The 20,451-nt window shown below is 34.5% G+C and overlaps 1 protein-coding gene across 4 annotated transcripts in view; it reads right to left on the bottom strand.

Annotated features, from left to right (window-relative positions):
- Positions 1-20,451, bottom strand: part of KYNU (kynureninase) — a 115,356-nt gene that overhangs the window by 69,297 nt on the left and 25,608 nt on the right. For all 4 annotated transcript variants that reach the window (XM_053214986.1, XM_053214987.1, XM_053214985.1 and 1 more), the window contains exons 4-7: positions 12,600-12,682; positions 4,360-4,421; positions 2,741-2,812; positions 1,408-1,482 (exon numbers count right to left, since the gene is read on the bottom strand). In XM_053214986.1, coding sequence (XP_053070961.1) covers positions 1,408-1,482; positions 2,741-2,812; positions 4,360-4,421; positions 12,600-12,682 — 292 coding nt within the window. The remainder of the gene's footprint in view (positions 1-1,407; positions 1,483-2,740; positions 2,813-4,359; positions 4,422-12,599; positions 12,683-20,451) is intronic.

Genomic DNA, 20,451 nt, shown 5'->3' with positions numbered 1-20,451 from the left:
CATATATATCACAAATACAGCACACACTTTAATTTCTACTAGAAGCTTGGAACTTGTTTACAAAATTGAAATCTATAAAAATGGTATCGATGCTGAAATCTCTAAATTGTTAAGTGATGTATACTTTATATGTAAAAAGAATGATTTCAGTAATTGTAAGAAAAATTCTAAGTAAAATTAATAGTATGGTAATCCAAAACCTTTTTCTGGGAAGAATCTAATATATTTGTCCACCATAATTTCAAAAAGAAGATTAATAGAAGTATTATATATTAACAATCTATATATTTGAGGATTCAGTATAAAGCAAATAAGAAATATATTTTTTAATGGCAGAATGTGGTTCTCTCTGATGTTGAATTTCTCTAATCTCGTAAAGCTAAAGAATGCTCCCAAGATTATGATTAACTCATGAGGTTCCACAACACTTGTCTCTCTTAACATTAAAACGTCTCGTAAATTAGTGGCTATATTCATTTTTAGTAGAAATTAGCAATTTTTATATGAGGTATGAAATAGATATGCTGTCACAGGTATGAGAACTTTCTATTCCATTAATTTATTGCATGTTGGCAAATAGAACTAAATGGAGTAGATTTTAATTTCTCAAAGTATTCTGAATTGAAAGAAATAATTGTTCAACATTGGCTTAATAGCCTGGGAGCATCATTTGTGAGACCTACAATTTATTCTGTGTAGATCTCTTGATGCCAAATTACACAAGCTACAAGGTTCATATGTCAAAGTCTGTGCAACTTAGCCTTACATACATCTCTATTAATGTAAAGTGCACAGTATTTTAGATCGTAAACATATGTCAAACCTGATTAGGTATTTCCTTTGTTACCTGTTTAAATATGAAGGTATTGCAGAGAGATAAAGTAACTATCTCAAAGTCCCTTGCCTGATAAGTTGATGGGTCTGGGATTTCTGTGGAGTGTATTAGCCAGGCTGAAGCCCAAGTCCTTTCCACTAAACCATATCCCTGTCTACACCTGCTTTGAGTCAAGCACAAAGGACAACATCTGATACTTAGAGTAAAAAGAGATATTTCAACAATATCATTTTAAAGGCATCCATAAGCTATGGAGCTTGAAACTGAAAATGATATATGTAATTTGCCATCCTTTCCATCTCACTGAAGAATATGAGAGACTCTACTGGTATTGAAAGGAAAATAGTTTGCTTGTAACATGACCATCCCTTGAAACACGAAAATAAATACACTTCTGAGTTAATTCTCCATTGTAGGCAAAATTAGCTAACAGTAACAGAAGTATAGGTCTTTTATATTTTCTTGAAAGTTCTATTAAAGTAATGAAGATAATAAACTTCTGAGGAAACTGAAGAAAAAAAATCAATCCCAAATAGAAGCATAATGAATATTTATTTATCTTTCTCTCATACCTCTCTTGGCTTTACAATCCGCATACTCTTCTCAATGTTAAGTCCATGTAGTTGAAGCTGTGACTCAACAGCATACTGGAAAAGAAGAATGATTTATTAAATCAAGTCCAATGCACAGAAATACATTAAAATAACTCCAAAAAGAGATAATAAAATGACAATAAAAGCACACTATTATATTAACTTTAAGGTCAAGGTTAAAAGTGACTAAACAGAACACATCAGAGAACTGCTTAATATAGTTTATACACAGGAATATGAACATTCCTTGAAGCACTACATTTTTCATCTAGACTTTAGGGTGTTCCAAGTGATTTTTAGAAGATGTTTTGTCACCTAACAAGTCAAAAATGGAGCTTACAAAATAACCAGAGTGAGTACTGTGGACTTGCTATGTTTGAACTAGAGTATAAAAAGGGCTTACCCTAAAAAGAAAGGCTTTACCCTAAAAAGAGTAACTAATAAAAGGAAAGAAAATCAGAAATTTCCCTTCCCTGAGCCTACAGGATATGAATGGGAACAGGAAATTACAGGGATCCTGAATTTTTCTCAATATTAGGGTTTTCATCCTTTTTAGTGAAGTAATGGCGATTAATTTGATTAATAATGTCAATAATATATAATTATTAAGCAATAATTAATATTAGGGTTTTCATCCTTTTTAGTGAAGTAATGGCTATTAATATGATTAAATGACTTAAAATTACAAGATGTGGGTTAGAATAGTTAGCAGTGATAACAGAAAGACAGAAATCAAATTTGTCTAGCACTAAATCTGAAACACGCAATACACTTTTAGTTGTGTCTCTGTCTGGAACAATAAAATTTCTTAAAGTAGCAAGATTTAATGAACAACAAAAAAAATTTTTAATCTTTAATGAATATTTTTTTTCAATAATAAAGCAGCAATAATTATGCTAGCATGCTATCGACAAATAAAAGTTTATATCCTTATTCTATGTAGCTGATGGGTTAAGCACTGGGGTATGTATTGATTTGATTTCATAAAATAAAACAGCAACAAGAGTTAATAAAACATTTATAACTGCACTTGATTTAAACCAGCAGTTCACTCAATGTTTTTAAAAAGACTAATAAATCAATGTTCCTATTCAATCCTTTCCTCCCCTAACACATGTCTTACTTGAACAGGAGGAAAAAAAAAAAAAGCTACATTCTATATTTTAAAAATGCCTAATCAAAAGCACTTGACAGATGTTTTTATTGTAAGGTTACTTGGAAGAGATTAGTGAATAAACATTCAAAGCAGGCAAATGGTGTGCTCCTCTAGGAAGAGTAGAAAGAATATAAATATAATTTGAAGAATCCTTACATGATCTGAAGGGAAGGCTTTGGCTTCCAAAAGAATCTTATACCGTTTTGGTGTAGGCTTAAAAAATGATAGCTGCAATGAAATGGACTTATTGAGAAAAGCATTAATGCACAATTTATACCTGTGTTCATTGTATACCACATTACTTAATTACACATCTCCAGCATTACTTAATTACACGTCTGCATGTCTATCAAGGGTACCTCTGCCAATTAGCCTTATTTCCAATGAATTACAAAAAAGATAAAGGTATTGGTTCATTAATTTATCAATGGAAAGGCAAATTTGGGAGACAATGTGAATCAGATAAAAACAAATTCTCAAACTTTATTTAAATTTTAATTGATAAATTATCTTCCTAGTGCTTTTAATGGTGATTTCTCTATCATGAGGCTGAAATATCATGTTCTATATAAATCTTACTTATGTTGATTTATCTTAGGCTGTTGATTTGGTTTCTGGTACATAATATTTCCACTGCTTTATGAGTTTATGAGATTTTATTTTAGGTCCAACTAAAAGTACCTCAGGCCTGACATGAGACATTTGGCACCAGGGAGAAGTGGCTTATTTGTTCAGGGGGGCCTTTCTTTCCCCCCCACAGTTCCTAGAAGATAACAATAACAACAATAGCAATGGAATGATTGCTGCTGTTAACTCAGTGTTAATCATTGGCCAAGTGCTAAAGCAATTTTCACATATCACATTTCACCCTCGTGTATACCTGCAAGGTAGGTACTCTTGTTCTCATTTTCACAAAGGAGAAAATAAAGATTTAGAAATCACTAAAATCTTGTCCAAGGTCAAACAGACATTAAGTTACTTAGCTAAGAATCAAACCCCAGGCAGGGCGTCTGACTTAAAACTATGCTATTTACCATCATGTTTAACATAATTCATGAACATGTCCTTCTGGAGATATTTCATAATCATTTCTTCATTTCATTAAAATAAAATATTGATATGGTCATTGTGCACCTTGGTTACATAGACATGTTTCCAAAAACTTGCTTAAAAATGAAAATATTTTTCAAAGCATCAAGCAGTTACTATAGGCACCATATTCCAAATCAAGAATATATTTGACATCTTAAGGTATACATATTTATTAAGTACTTAGGCAGTATGAAACAGTTTAAATACAGTAACTCATTTAAGGTATTAGATCCCTTTTCTCCAAGCTAGTTTTATTTTTTAATTCTTTTTTAACCTACTCCTCCAGAATTAATCTACAAAAACATAACTGATCCATAATCCCACCCTGCTAACGTCCAGCATACTGGAAAACTCTTTCTGAAAACCTCAGTGTTTGCTGGCATTTGTACATCATTGTTTTGTGTGCCTGCAAGCAGTTTTGCTTTTAACCCACTGTGACTTTTATTCCTTATGTTCTGAGATAAGAACTGTTCATCATTTTAAAGCTCTTAGCAAGAGTCAACTCTCCCATGATTATGAAGAAGCCTTTCTATCATAGTCCAGCATTTCCTGGTAAAAATGAAAATAACCTCACAACTTATTTTTAAATAAGTAAACCACCAGATGCTCATGAATTAAAGATAGAAAAATGTCAGATTCTACAAATGAGTGTATACTAAACATTGGTGGGAAAGGAAACTTACCAGTAGAAGATGTAAATTAACAGTCAAACCATTCATTAGGGCTATTTCTTTCTCATTGGCTCCTGCAGAGTAAACATATCATAATTTAGATTTTTCTATTCATGCTAAAGTTACTTGGAAAAACAAAGTCGGAAGGCTTTGCTCCTTCATCCTTAATGCTTTTAGAGATAAGGACATATTTGATGTGTCATCACAAAGAAATGGAAGTTTTCCCGCTTGACTCATTTTGCCAAATGATATCTGGACTCACATGCACATAGCTAGCTAAAATTATATTTACTTTTTGATATAGTAAATAATAGCAACAAAATAATGAAGCATTTGCTTTTTCCTGTAAACTAAAAATGATTTATCCTATTATCAGGTAGTTTACCAAATTCCCACAGAGTACATTTTTGTGGTAAGTGTATCTCGAAAGAAATCAAGGCCAATCACAGGTTTAAAGCTGGTTGTTTCAAATGTCCAATTAAAACGCATCTTTAATAAAGACAGCTACTTTGCCAAACATAATTCACTGTTATTGCAGTGAGACATAGTAGTTTATAAGACAAAAGAGCTAGGAAGCAAAATACAAAGACCTAAATAGCTCTGGGATTTATTCATACACACCGAGATACAAGATAATTAATATAGATAGGTATCATCTGGTGGAGAACACATGCAAAATTAATATATCCACTACACAATCATAATCTGATCTCATTCTTAGTAAGGAGGGTTTGAGTGCTAGAAATAGACCGAGAGACAAAACATATATTGGATACTTAAGAACTCAGAGTAATACAACGACAATAATAATACTTCCTTATTTTTAGTTCTTATGATGTCTCTTAAAAGCAATTAGACCTGTGGAATAGGAAAAATCTATTTAACCACCACTGACAAAAATGGGTGCCTTAATGTTTGTAAAGCTGTACCAGGTGTTAGAGAACATGTACAATACAAATCCCATATTTCATATCCAAAGAGATATTTCTGTTAGAGTTCCATTTTAAAAGAAGAGACAATAAGTACAATAATTAATCTAATTTATAGATAGATTTTAGGATAAATTCACTTGAGGAGAGGCCACTAGAAATAAGTTTATAACTTAGAAATTTATATTTCAACACAGTCATCTAGTCAAGAAAAACTTTATGTTGCATTTAGCAGATAGATTTCTCCATTTGATCATTTGATGTGCAAGGTTGGTAAACAATTGGTTAGAGAAATATCCCTGGTCATTTGTTAAGGTGAACAGCGTCTGAAGTCAAGAGTCAGTGAGACCAATCTCATTCTACATTCCTAGCACTAAATAAAATTTGTCCTAGACATACAAGATAGATATGAATATGATAACCTTATGTTGCATATAGTGGCATATGTCTTCTCCTACAATATGAAAATCCTTTGGAAATATGTAAGATAACTGCTGCCAGCTTTACTATATTTGTTTCTTTGCATTATGGTATGATTTTTTACTGTTATTTCTAAAACAAAACATTATCTAAGATATCTAACGTAATATTATCTTTAATTCTCTGAAGCTAATTACATGCATCATTTCTGAAAAACATTTATTTCAAAAAATATTTTGGCAGGAAAAGTGAAAGGAGAAAAGGAAGGAAAAGTAATATAAAGAGAGAGGAGATTTCATAGATACAGAAGCATCTGAAAGAATGTAATGAGAAGAAAAAAGAATTCAATACGTTAGTTACCACAAAATGAAAACAAAGAAATAGAAGAGGCAGGAAGGGAGGGAGACTTTCTGATGAAGTTTAGACATCCTATTTTTGCTTAACAATTACACTGATTAAAATGACTGTAGATTTCTTGAAAATTTTAGTCCTCTAGACAATACAGTGTTCATTGTGGATAACCTAATTTTTTTTGTGTAAAGAATGGAATGAACCGTTTGTGCTAGGCACAATTAATGTAGACATACACTTGACCCTGCTTCTAGCCCACCCTAGCCCCCACTTTCAATGGCATACTAATGGTTGGATCAATTCTTTGTAAATAATCCCTCACTGTCTTGAATAATTTATCTGTCAGGATGCACAAAAATTATCTCATCTTAGAACACTCCAAATTCAACCAAGTACTCCACAAAAAAGATCTCCTTACCTGCTAGTGAACTTTGTGAAGGAGACAGTCTATTTAATGTGTGTGCATATGTATGCAGGTATATGTGAGGATGGTGCAAATATTAAAGTTTCAGAACATTAATGGAAATGCTTATTTCAAATATAACCTAAAAACACTGAAGAATCAAGGGTTCTTAACATCAAAGGACCACAAATCAGACTTTTTTAGCATGTTTTTAAAGGAAAATTTACCTATTTGACCTATCTTTTGATTAAAATTGCATTTCTGAAACCAACAGTTGTTCTTCTAAGATATTTCAGTATCATCATCATGCCATAAGAAAATTTTAAAAATTAAACAAACTGAAATTCTTTCAAGATGGTTTTCCTTGTTCTTTTTCTTTTTCCTAAGAGCTTTTTTTGAATTAATGTTGACACATCAAGAACTATCCGCATTGCAGGGTAAAAACATTTTTAAACTTCCTGAAAGCTTATCAAGATTTGAAAATCTTTACTTTAGAAGATCACCCTCTCTTAGAAAAAAAGAAAGTTTCAAGATTACATTGGGAAGCATTGTCTACATACATTATCAACTCCCTGTAAGTTAAATATAGGAGGCTGATGTTCATTACCAACATTTCTCTGCATGTTTCTAATTTTAGTTTAATTTCAAATATTTTGCCAAGAGAAGATGATAGGGCCCCCAGCTGGTTAGTGTTTAATAAGAGGATTCATGATGGATCTCCTACCTGCCATCCATGTTCTGTATAATTTATTAAGCAGATGCAAATGTTATTGTGGATTTGCTTATTTATAAGGTTTGTAGTTAGGCTAACTCTCAGAACTTTCCATTCTGTGTTTCAAGTAGTAAATTCCTGCCGCCTCTGTAGGTAGCTAGTGCATGGTTAAGGATTTGTAACTGGAGACAGCTTCCAGGAATTATTGCTTCTCAGAGGGTCAACCATGAGTTTCATAAAGCAAATTTATGTCCACATTACAACATTTTTATAAGCTGAAATGCATGTATCTAGCCCTTTGTGATTTTTATGCACCCAGGGAAGAGTAGGCTTAATAATAATACTAATAATATTCTTCAGCAATTCTATTTCTAGCATCTTGATAATATGACATTAATTATAAGGGGAATTTACTCCATGTTTTGCAAAATTGTTGGCTCCATATAAAATGTTTTATTAATAGTTTTTCTGCTCATCTGAAATTGGAATTCTTTTCTATGTCTATGAAAAAATGTAGGTGCTAATTGTCTCCTCCTCTCCAACTACTCTATCAATTTGTACACGTAATAATTTTTATTACCCTCCTGCTACTTCTTTTAGGGAAATTTTATGGTGAAATAAAGGCTGTGGTTTTAAGAACCTGGAAGATTCTATCATTGCCCCAACTATACAACTTGTCTGTTTGCTCATGACACATTTAGGTAGCTGGCAACTAGCAAAAATAAATTTGACTTCTGCTGCTCTTTACTGTGCTTACCATATAATTATTTTAATTATTTCATGATTTATACAACATCTACTTCCAACCAGGATTTGAGGTTTCTTTGGTTACAAAGTGAGGGAGCATTATAAAAAATAGCATTAGAGTACAATATATGCAGATGAGAAACAAACAAAAACTGTTAAATGTTTTTGTTACTTCCAATTCAGTCAAATTTTCTCAGAATTTCCTAGGAATCCAGGCAAAAAGGGAACCTGGGTGGGATTTACAACAAACAAGATAAATACAAATATATGTAAAAACATTTTCTAAAACGATCTATTCCTAATAAAACAAACAGTGTGAACTTATTCATTTTTCAACTTGTCTTAAGAACCATTTCTCTAATATACACAACTGAAAAAAGTAAAGAAAATTGAAGGATAATAGTGACTAAAACTTTTTTTAAAAAAGTACCAAGTTTTAAAAATATCATTTATAATACACATTTGTAGACACAGTCAATTCATATTCCTTTGGTCAATAAGAAATAGTAGAAATATTTCTCTTGATAAAACACAAATTGTAGAGAACAAAACAGACATGTAATAAAATCACAATTAAACTAAAGATCACCTTCATTCACTGACATTTCAAAAGAAATTTTACAACATATTTGTCATATGAGGCTTGAGACTTCAATAAGACTATCTACCTTATGTAAATCATTTAATACATATACTTACTATATATAACAGTTACTTATGATATATACTAACAATCATATATCTATAAACAAAATACATAATGTTTCTTGAGCTCCATGTCTACAAACGTGACTGCGCTCATTTCAAGAAGTAATTGTTATCTTTTACAACCCATATCATTAGGATCAACTGTCTATAATTCAGTTAATACAACATTAAGAACAAAACCACAAAAAACAAAGAAGTTTGTCCCATATGTGTGATAACTTTGTATGGTATTTCAAAGACACAGAAAAATCCATAAAAGTAGAGTTGATAAATATATATATTTAATTTTTTAATACATTCAATCCTTTTACTTGTCTAAATAAATCTGACTAGTTAGTGGGTTTTTTTTTTCATTTTCCTTAGTAATTATAATGAGAGGTGGCTCGTTTAAAATTTCAGTGATTGCTGTGATGCATTTGCTGGGCAACAAAATACTTGCATATTTAATAAGTTTCAACAGAGCTATAAACTTTTAAATGGTCAAAGGAAATCTTTTTGCAGGGTTTATTGGCTTCATAAATAAATCTCACAAAATAATATTACCTTCCCACTTGCCTGGCCTGTATATAAATATCCTAACTTGTCTTTAGAGGATGATAAATATTAAGCACAAAACAACAGGATTAGAATGCAGTTTATGTTCTGAAAGCAAACCTCGTAAAGAAAAAAACAATCCACAGCTAAAGAAAACATATATGCTCAGGTCAAATTAATCCAGGATTTCTTCAGGTTTTTTTTTATTTCTATGTTAGACATTTGAATGAATATAATTAGCTTCTAAAAAAAATGAACCCATATGGAAGCATTATTGAACAACGATTTAACACATCCTTAAATATAATCAAGGACTTTCCTCCATCAGAATATACACTCCTCTGGATAATGCTGACACCTGATCAAGTGCTCTGTGTTCTCAAGGACCTGATTGGTCTGGTAGGAGATGTTAGGTTTTCATACCTGCCCTGGCTGACCAATATTCTGCCCATGGGTCCCAGCCTCAGGCATTGAGAGCTATGCAGATTCACCCCAGGGCTCCTTGCAAAGGTCTGGATTCAAGCCCTGCACACTCAGCCTGTCTCCTTGTGCTGCCTCCAAACTGTGTTTCCAGGCTTCCAACTGCTACTTTGTTGAGCAGTGGAGGTATTTCTGGTCTATAGAGATTTCTATTGATTTTTTTTTTTTTTAGTGCTGCTATAAGTCTGTAAATCTAATGTTTTTCCTATCATTTCTATGTGTTACAAATAGAAGGGATCCCTTTCAGTTTGTACTTAAATCTGTTATTTTAAATGAGAAGTCAATATTCTGATCCTATAATATAACCACATAAAACAGAAATGTATATGGTATAATGATTACTCAACAATGGCTAGCAGGAAATAGTACTTGCTTTTGCTTGCAACCCTTCTATTTGTTTTCAACTTTATGAATATGTAACACTATTTAACACAAAACTAAAAATAGATTTTCCTTAGAAGTCTGGTAATTTGGGCTACATCACACTTGAGTGTCTTTTCCACTGTGCATGTGATGGGGTTTGCTGTAAGGTGACCCTATTGAGCCACTGTATTGGGAAAACTCATGTCAGAATCTTTAGGTTGTCCAAATATCACAGAGAAGACGTTAGTAGTTTCCTGCATAGATACTGGATGCTAAGTTAGAACAGAGGCAGGTAAACATTTATTTAACTCTTTTGTTTTCACCAAGGAATTTGTTATAGACTAAACTGTGTCCTGCTGAAATTCCTATGGTCAGGCCTTAACCTCCAGTGTGACTGTATTTGGAGACAGGGCCTAAAGGAGGTAATAAAGTTTAAATGAAGTCACAAAGGTGAGGTCTTAATCCAACAGGACTGATGTCCCTACAAGAAGAGAGACACCAGAGATCTCTTTCTCAATGAGTGTGCACAGAGGAAGGGCCAACTGAGGAGGACACAAAAGGCAGCCACACACAAGCCAGGAAGAGAGTCCAACCAGAAACCAATGCTTGGATCTTGGACTTCTGGCCTCTGTCTTGAACTGTGAGAAAATGTCTGTTGTTTAAACCCCCCAGTCTATGGTATTTTGTTATGGCAGCCTGAGCAGAGTAATATAGTATACATATCCTCCCTTTGGAACCTGCTTTTCCCTTCGCCAGAGACTCACCCAGCAGTCCCAGCGGGGGGAGGACTCACCTGACAGCATGGAATGGGCAAAGGGAGCTGGCATTCTAACTGAATTTTAAACAGACTTACAACACATCTCTCTGTTTTCATCCTATTTTACTCACACTTTTAGAGATGCTTATTGTAATTCCCAAACTTTTGAAGGCTCTGCAGTGTAAAGCAGGTGGCTTTCCATTTTTTGTCATTGAGAGATTAAGATTTGGTTAATTTAATTTTATTTTGCAAAAGCAGTTACCATTTGTCCACCTGCTATCCAACTCCCAAAATGTTGCTATAATCTCCTTTGCTATTCTATTTCTTCTTCAGGGTTTACACTTTTTTATTATTATTATTTTTTAATTTCATTACAAGTTGTTTAGTGAGAATTCAGTAAAAAGAACACTTAAATGCATGTCCAGTCCTCTATCTTTAACTGGAAATTACCTCTGTTTTGAAGCACTAGTCCCAATGTTTGTTTTGTTTTGTTTTGTATTTCTTTGTGTTATGTATAGATTATGTATATATATTAATTTTACTTTTTTTTTTTGGTATCTTCCTTTAATGGGAGTCCCATGAGGACACCTCATGGGATAAGGGTGTTGAGTATTCTTACTCACTCTTTTACTTACTCACCATTTGTCCTCAGTGCCTATCACAAATCCTGACAGACATCAGCAGAGGCTCAATAATTATTTTTTGAACAGACAAACTATTCCTCAGGTTTACATGGTGTGCCAATTGCCATAATTCTTTCAGGTGTAAGTCTTACTTTCTTCACTCTAATTCTACTTTGTCCCAGCTCACATTGCTTTGGTTTTCTGATCACTGACCAAGATACAATTGGAATGAGGCAATAAAGATATTTTTATACTTGTCTGTAGAGGAGTGAGGTTTGAAAAGGCAGTATGGAAGTTTGAGGTTTCCTCCAAATAGTTCCAAATAATAGCACTCCAATTGTTTAAATATCATTAATTTTTTGTTCAATGCCATAAATATCATACAAGATTTCAAGTAATGCTGAATATTTAACCCAATTAAATATTTTTTTTTAATTTTTTTAAAATTTTATTTATTTTTGAGAGAGAAAGAGACAGAGCACGAACAGGGCAAGGGCAGAGAGAGAGGGAGACACAGAATCTGAAGCAGGCTCCAGGCTCTGAGCTGTCAGCACAGAGCCTGATGAGGGGCTCAAACTTGTGAATCAGGAGATGACCTGAGCTAAAGTCAGATGCTCAGCTGACTGACCCACCCAGGTATCCCCTCCCCCCCCAATTAAATAACTTTTTTCAAAATGTTAACATATTCACCATCTAAAACTTTCCTTGAATATTACCTAGAGTACATACAACTCATTTTAGGAAACACATAAACCAAAGAACAGCATCAACCGTATTATTTCTAATAATTCTCAGCTTAACTTGAAATTTATCACCATGGATCAAACTGAAACAAGCCAAACCCTGCTTGGCATTTTAGGATTTTAGCATGTAAAGGTTAGTGTTTACTTTATCAAGTATAATGAAGTATTAGAAAATTTAAGTTGATTTTTATGAGATTTATTTAATTACAAATAAATACAATGCATGTGTTTTTTATTGGAGAGTAAATGTTACTGTTAAAATACACAAGAAAAAATAATAAACTATTTTACTTCTGTACTAAATAACCCAGTTATGTTCTCTATAGCCACCAGGTCTCAAAGGTATCCTCACTCTTTACGTTATTGGGTTAAAATAGAAAATCAGGATGTTCTTCAATAAGATTTTTACTTTATAATCCAGGTTTATATCTAAATGGTAATGCCTTTATGATTCGTTTGGGAAAAATCCATTTTGTACTTACCTACAATGTCATTCATAAGGCCTAAAATAGTCTCATCTCCTGTAATCCAAGGACGTTTCCCTATCTCATGACCATAGGCTCCCCTGAAATTGGAAAGGGACATAAACATTATTAGTTTCTTGGAGGGTACTTGAGACTGCCCATGTACTATTCCATTTTTTTTCTCTATTTTAGCATCTAAGATGTTCCTTTTTCTTCTTTATTTTGAAAATTTCAAGACTATTTGAACATTCTACTTGTATACCTGTAAGCATATAGTAAGTAGTATCTACACTAAAACATAGCTACTATTTTTTGAGGCTAAAGATTAAAATGATTATGAATTCAGTTTTTAAATACAGCTACAATCTGTAAACTAAATAAGAGTGTATATAACATGACTACACTCATGATGACGTTTTAAGTAGATAAATAAACTTGGCAATAATCAAAGCAAACACTGTATCTTGACCTGTTTTCTACCAATTACATCTACCATATTATAGCTCAATTTTATTCTTCTAGTAAGTAAATATCCCCGTTAGGCATAATGACGAAACACAAAATGCCTAAGAGAACTTTAACTTTCAAGAAGTTTCCATTACATGAGGAAGGCAAATACTTTTGAAATAGGCAGAAAGGAATTGAAACAAAGAATCAAGGTGGGGAGTGACTTCATATGCTGTTTCAAACTTGTGCCTTAGGGAACTCTGAACTAGACTGTCCTTAATTCTTTAGGAATCTGAAGACTGCATAAAGTTGTAGGAAAGGCATAAGCATGTATGTTTTGTGTAGTGCGGTCTGTGCCTGGATCTATGCTTGAAATCCAGTGAGCTGGCAGTGCTGACGTGGTAAACATGCTGTCAGAGGTGAAGGGGGGCAGAATATGTCCCCCCGAAACATGTCGCTGTGGTGTATTGATTATCTTGAGCTGCAGGCTTAAAAAAAAAAAAAAAAACTGCTAATACAGGGAGAGGTTGTCCCTGAACTCCCTTATCTGCCTGAAGACAGATCCCCAAAAGGAATTCAGCTGTCATCAATCCCCTCCCTGGGAGTTTCATCAACCAGAAAAGATTGACTCTTGTCACAGGAAAGGGGACTAGAAGTCAACACCACATCCAGTTGGGCTTTGTCACAATCTATTCTATCTTTTATCTATCCTCCTAAGGGCTCTTTCATCTGTCCTGAAAATCACTTATTCTCTCCTCTGTGGCCTCTCCTCTTATCCTCCTCCTCTTTCCCTATTAAGATAGGATTTAAGCCTGAATTCTAAGTCATTGCAAGGAGTTCTTTTCCCCCCGCACGTGTCTCCCGTGTGTACGTAAGGTATACATGCTAATAAATGTGGGGTTTTTTTCTCTTGCTGATCTTTTATTATAGGGGTCTCAGCTAAGAATTCAGAAGGATATGGGGAATTTTTTTTTCTCCCTGAGAGAGCAGTGAGGTAACAAGAGGAAAGGACCCCTGTTTTTAGCTTTTGTTGATTTGACGGTGTGAATATTCCCTGTGGTCCATTTCTTGGCATCCACAATATTCCTGAATATTTAATGACTGGTTTTCATTGCCTGGTCACAGCCAATTCCAGGTCACCACTGGTTATGACACTATATGTATTAGAAGCTGATAAGGCCTGTAAAAGCAAAAGTAAATGGGTGGCAATATGTACCTTAAAGGATTGCAATGGAATAACATGTAACACCCTTTTTCTGACTATTCCCTAACGTAAATCTAATGCTACAACTCCCTTCTTGGGCATGTGGGTTACAATGCAGTTTTTAAACTAATATTTTGATTACCGTATAAACTGACATGAGGGAAGAGGACTTTCTTTGAGGATAAACAGAGACTGTAAGAACTGAGGAGGAAGAGAAGGGCAATTGCTAGCTATTATTATTCATATTATTATTAGATAGCCTGCAGCTTGCCTCTTCTTGACTTCCAATATAAATGCTAAAGACAAAAATCATTATCATTAAATGGTAGTTAAAGGCAGATACTTGGATCCTTTTTTATTTTAATCACACAGAGCTCCGTGGCCTTGCTGATAGCACAATACATCTTATTACATTTAGGTAGTAAAATTCTATGTTCTGCCTCAGAGAATTTATATCTCAGAATATTATGCCACCTACTTCTCACTCTGGTAGACACCGTGGCAATAATCTTTAAGAGTATGTTTCTTCTTGCAATGCATTTGCCATCTCCCCCCCTTTAAAATATCACACACAGAGTCTGCTTCTTCATTTTGTCAGTCTACTAGCCTGGGGTAGTGAAATGTATTTAGGAAGTTGTTACCCCAATAAACTCCAACTAAAGTGGCCTGTCTTTATAAAGAGTTGATGTAGATTACAGTGCAAGTTTAAACATATGTATCAGAGAAAACGATGGTATTGCTCTCATTCAAAACTGCCTAAAATACTTGCAGCACAGTTGGAATGTTCTTTTACAAGTGCTGGAAAGGAAAAGAGCGTGGCAAACATTTCACTCCCCATTGAGGCATAAATCATTCCCCCTGAGTGAGGTGCTCTCTGAGATGTCTATGGAGTGCTACCTGCTCACGAAATTAGATCTCAGGACATAAAAGCCTATTAGGAAGTTAATAGTGGATCCTCTTTGAAATAGGACCATGCTTTAACCATCCTACAAAATAAAAATTAGCCCAGCTTTTTAAAGCTCCTCCCAGCCCCGCCCATGAGTAAATAAATAAGACATTAATGATTGGCCAACACAGATGTCAGGAAAATCTTTGTAACATGTAATTCCATGTACTTTCTTATTCATGCTGAAGGCCGGCAGACTATGCCACACTAAAATTTGCCTCTTTGGCATAAAGAATACCTTGAGCTGAAGGCACCTGATGAACAGCAGGTGCAGGGACTAGATTCCTCTGAACTCCCCCATCTGCCTGAAGACAGGTCCTCCAAGGGAACTCAACTATCATCAATCCTTCCCCAGGAATTTCATCAACCAGGGAAGATTGACTCTTTTTCCAGAGAGGAGCCTACAAGTCAACACCACACCCAGATGACTTTGTCACAAACTCTCAGGTCCCCCATCTATTCTTCTAAGTGCTTTACATCCTTCCTAAAAATAATTTATTCTCCTCTATGTGGCCTACATTTTCCTCCTCTTCCCCTCTTAAAATGATATATAAGCTCTCATATGTCACCAATTTTTTTTTGGTTTTCACTTTTTTTCCTGCCATGCTCTCATGCATATAATATTAACAATTAATAAATATTAATTATTATTTCTTATTAATCTGTGTGTTGTCAGTTTATTTTATAGATCAGTTGTTGAATGTAGGGGGTAGAGGGAGCATTTTTCTCTCCTAGAATACACTTTTTTTTTTTTTTTTTTTTTTTTACAGAAACACTTGAATTGAATGAAACTGTAGTGTCAGCAGGAGCATGCCTCTCCCACGTGTGTCACCAGCACACTCCCTGTACACATTGCCATGTCAAGTCAGGCATTGTCTGAACACTAGGCGGTTTGTTCCTAATGTGAAATTCAGTGGGCTATTTTCTTAAATAAGTCGACAGGTCTTAGAAGAATCCCCGTAAAGATACAAACTGGGTCAAGTCTTTGCGCCTATGAAAAAGAAAGAAAACCATATACCTAGTAGATATGACAATGAAAAAAAACCTAAAGTATTGTGATTATATCTTAGAGACCTAATATACATTTCTCAACTTACAGTGCGCTCTTTGGGACGGATATATCTTTTTCGTGTAGCCAAACTTTCCCACTATGATTATTAACCCTTGTTACTCTCCTTTAATCTGGGCCATTAGTAAATCCATAATACATAAATATGTCATTTTAAATTTCTAAAAAAATTCTGGCCAATCCACAGTATTCAAGCATATTAATGCTGTTTCTTATGGTTATAGCCCCATTTCTGATAATAAATTATCATATGTGAAATGAGTCAAATAATCATAAAAATTTTCTATTTCAGAATATTGAAAATATCTAAATGCTGTCATTTCACAAAGCAGAAATAATTCTCCCAAGTAAAGTGTTATTAATCTACTTTAAAAATCGCATGCAGTTGAAAATAGCCATAATGAGAAGTTAAACAAAATCCACAGAGGTAAGTGCATTATTTTCATTGTTTTGTCTTGAATAACTTAAAATTTTAGAAGAAATCAGGTCCAAAAATATTTCTTTTTAAAAAAATTTTTTTTAACATTTATTTATTTTTGAGACAGAGAGAGAGCACGAACAGGGGAGGGTCAGAGAAAGAGGGAGACACAGAATCTGAAACAGGCTCCAGGCTCTGAGCTGTCAGCACAGAGCCCGACGCGGGGCTCGAACCCACCGCCCGCAAGATCATGACCTGAGCCGAAGTCGGATGCTTAACCGACTGAGCCACCCAGGCACCCTGGTCCAAAAATATTTCTAAGTGTGCCTCTATTCTTGACTTTCCTTTAGCAGAATTAATCAAAGATGGTAGCCCTATGAATTATAAAAATCAGTCTGCCTTATCGCCAGCGATGGTTTATTTTGTAGATAGGTAGGTACTAAGTCTGTGATAGGATGTAAAAGATAGAGATACGGACAATAATAGCCATAAGCCAAGTGGCATTTCCTACCTTATATGTCATAAATGGCCAGTCAGACTTGGTATCAATATCCCAGAGCAATATCTCACTTAGGCTAAGTACTGTAATTTTTAGTTACTGCTAAGATTATAATTTTTTAATATATTTTTTCCTGTTAAGAAACTAATTTCACTTTGCATTATTTAGGAACTGTGTAGCTCTCTTTGACTCAGTCCTTCTTGAAGTCTTCCACTGGTCAAGAAGAGAGGAAGGCACTGGCCTGATTTGGTTATCAGCTAAGAAGTAGGGCTGAAGTGGGGCTGGAGAAGGTGAAGAGAAACACATAATCAGAAAAACTCACCACAATAATGGGAGGCCCTGGACCTAGAGGCAAACCAAACATATGTGGGGGTATTTAGTACAAAAACACAAGCAGAAGCCAGACAAGTGAATAGACCAACAGCCCACCATAGTGGCAAGAAGATTACTTAAATTAAAAGCATGTGAACAAACAGCAGCCTAAGAAACACTAGACTTAGGGAGAACATTCTGAAAATGATTAGAAATATTTTAAAAATATATTCTGATTATTAGAATCTCAAAATAGATATGAAGGGAAGCCAAACCTGAAAGTCAGGAAAAAAAAAATGCAGGAAAATGAAACCAAATCAGATAAGAATTCTGAGCAAGACATTTGGCTCTCATGGAAACTCTGTCTTCTTCTTTCTTCAGTTTTCATGCCACTGGTCCTTCATATTGGTAACAGTGCCTCTGTTTCAAGTTTATTTTAACACTGCCTGCGCTAGTACCACAGGCATTAGATAACACTGCAAAGTTCTTTTTTTTTTCTTAAGTTTATTTATTTATTTTGATAGAGACAGAGACAGTGTGAGTGCATAAGGGGCAGAGAGACAGGTAGAGAGAGAGAATCCCAAACAGGCTCTGTGCTGCCAGCACAGAGCCCAATGTGGGGCTCGAACTCACAAACCCAAGAGATCACTATCTGAGCTGAAACCAAGAGTCAGATGCTTAACCTACTGAGCCACCCAGGCACCCCATAACATTGCAAAGTTCTTAATTTCAGTGGTTAAGAATATAAATTCACAACTCAATGCAAAAATCATAGAGGCTTACATAATTTATTAAGCCTGTATAACTTTATCTGCATAACTTGTATGCATAAATTGAAAAGTAAATATCACCACATTTGGAAGCATTTTGCACTAGCAGGGTTTAGTATTTAAAAAATGAGGGTCATAGTTAATAAAAATGGTTAATATTCATTTTTGGCCCTAATATAAAAGAGAGCAGAGAATTAGATTGGATTTGAACTTTAGAGTGTCCTTGCCCCCTGGATATTCGTTCAGCAAGGCTGTGCATTTTTATCCTTTAGGAATTTAAAAAAGATTCTGCCCTGCTGTCCTGTTCATCTGCTATGATTACCGTACTTTACTAGGAGACTGGTTGATTGTTTTCAAGACTTTAAAGTTGTATTCCAGGGAAGTGTCTTTATGTCATAACACCCTTCTATTGTTGTTGATTTTAAATTTTATATTTTACCTTGTGACAATGGAAAATTACATACTCTTAAGCCCTTCTACCTATTTTTCATTACACAGATGATTCAGAAAGGAGGTGCATTATTAATGCTTCAAGCAATGTCAACTAAATTTTAAAAAGACTTCTGACTAAAAGATGAGGTAGCTAGTTTGTTTTATTTTGTCTTTGTTTTGTTTTATTTAGCCTTCTTGCTTTATTATTTTTTTAATTATTTTGTTTATTTTGAGAGAGTGAGAGAGAGAGAAGGAGCAGGGGAGGGGCAGAGAAAAGCCCAAGCAGGCTGCATGCTATCAGTGCAGAGCCTGTTGTGGAGCTCAAACCCACAAACTGCAAGATCATGACTTGAGCCAAATCCAAGAGTCAGACGCTCAAGCGACTGAGCCATCCAGGTGGTCCTAGTCTTTTTGCTTTAAATTGTGGTGGCCCACTCAACATCAGGGTCCCTGTTGCCCTGTGGATGTCAGTGGTGTTTGAGGGCCATGATCAAAATCGTGTTCTATCCTATCTCACTGCCCATCTTTGATCTCAAAAGTGTTCATTATTTCTTTGGTCCTAAATGTTTAGCTTAAAAAAATTTTACTCTGGACTTTTCCAGCTCAGTTTCTGTTGGGATGAAAACTTTTCCTCTATTAGTTTACATCCTTTTGGTTGAGGGCCTGCAGGTTGATTGATATGAGATAGATTAACAGGAAATGTTTCTTTCATGGGCACGCAAAAGTACTCAACAAAAAAGCGATTCACTGAATCGCTTAGGATGATTCATCATCCTAAAAAAGAATGAAATCTTGTCCTTTACAACAATGTGGGTGGCTCTAGACAGTACAATGCTGAGTAAAATAAGTCAGTCAGAGAAAGACAAATACCACACAATTTCAATCAGTTGTGGAATTTAAGAAACAAATGAACAAAGGAAAATAAAAGAGACCCAAAAAACCAAACTCTTAACTAAAGAGAAAAAACTGATGGTTACCAGAGGGAGATGGTGGGGGGATGACTGAAATAGGTGAGGAGGATTAAGAGCACATTTATAGTGATGAGCACTGACTAAAATATAGAATTGTTGAATCACTATATTGTACACCTGAAACTAATGAACTCCATATGTTATTTATACTTGAATTTTTTTAAAAATGAAGAAAAATATTAAAAATGGACTATATATATATATATATATATATATATATATATATATATATATAACACATCATCTTTATCTTTATCCATTTATCTATGGATGGACACAGGAGTTGCTTCCGTATCTTGGCTATTGTACGCAACACTGCAATAAACATAGGGATGCACACATCTTTTCAAACTAGTGTTTTTGTTTTGTTTGGGCAAATATTCAATAGTGGAATTACTGGATCATACAGTAATTCTAGTTTAAATTTTTTGAGGAACCCTTGCACCATTTTCCACAGTGGCTGCAACAGTTAGCATTCCCACTAGCAGTGCGTGAAGGGTCCTTTTTCTCCACATCCTTGCCAACACTTGTTATTTCTTATGTTTTTTATTCAAGCCATTCTGACAGGTAAGAGGTGATATCTCACTGTGGTTTTAATTTGCATTTCCCTGACGATGAGTGATATTGAGCACCTTTTCACAGGTCTTGTTTTTAATAGTGTAAATATTAAACAATTTAAAAATAATATTAAATTTTGGGGGGCTCCTGGGTGGCTCAGTTAGTTAAGTGTCCAACTTTAGCTCAGGTCATGATATGGTACATGGGTTCAAGCCCCGCATCAGCTCCACACTGACAGTGTGGA

This window comes from Acinonyx jubatus, chromosome C1 (genome assembly GCF_027475565.1).
Source record: "Acinonyx jubatus isolate Ajub_Pintada_27869175 chromosome C1, VMU_Ajub_asm_v1.0, whole genome shotgun sequence".
In the NCBI taxonomy this organism is placed as follows: domain Eukaryota; kingdom Metazoa; phylum Chordata; class Mammalia; order Carnivora; family Felidae; genus Acinonyx; species Acinonyx jubatus.
The sequence above is the reverse complement of the archived record's forward strand: the minus strand, read 5'-3'. Positions and strand labels throughout refer to the sequence as shown.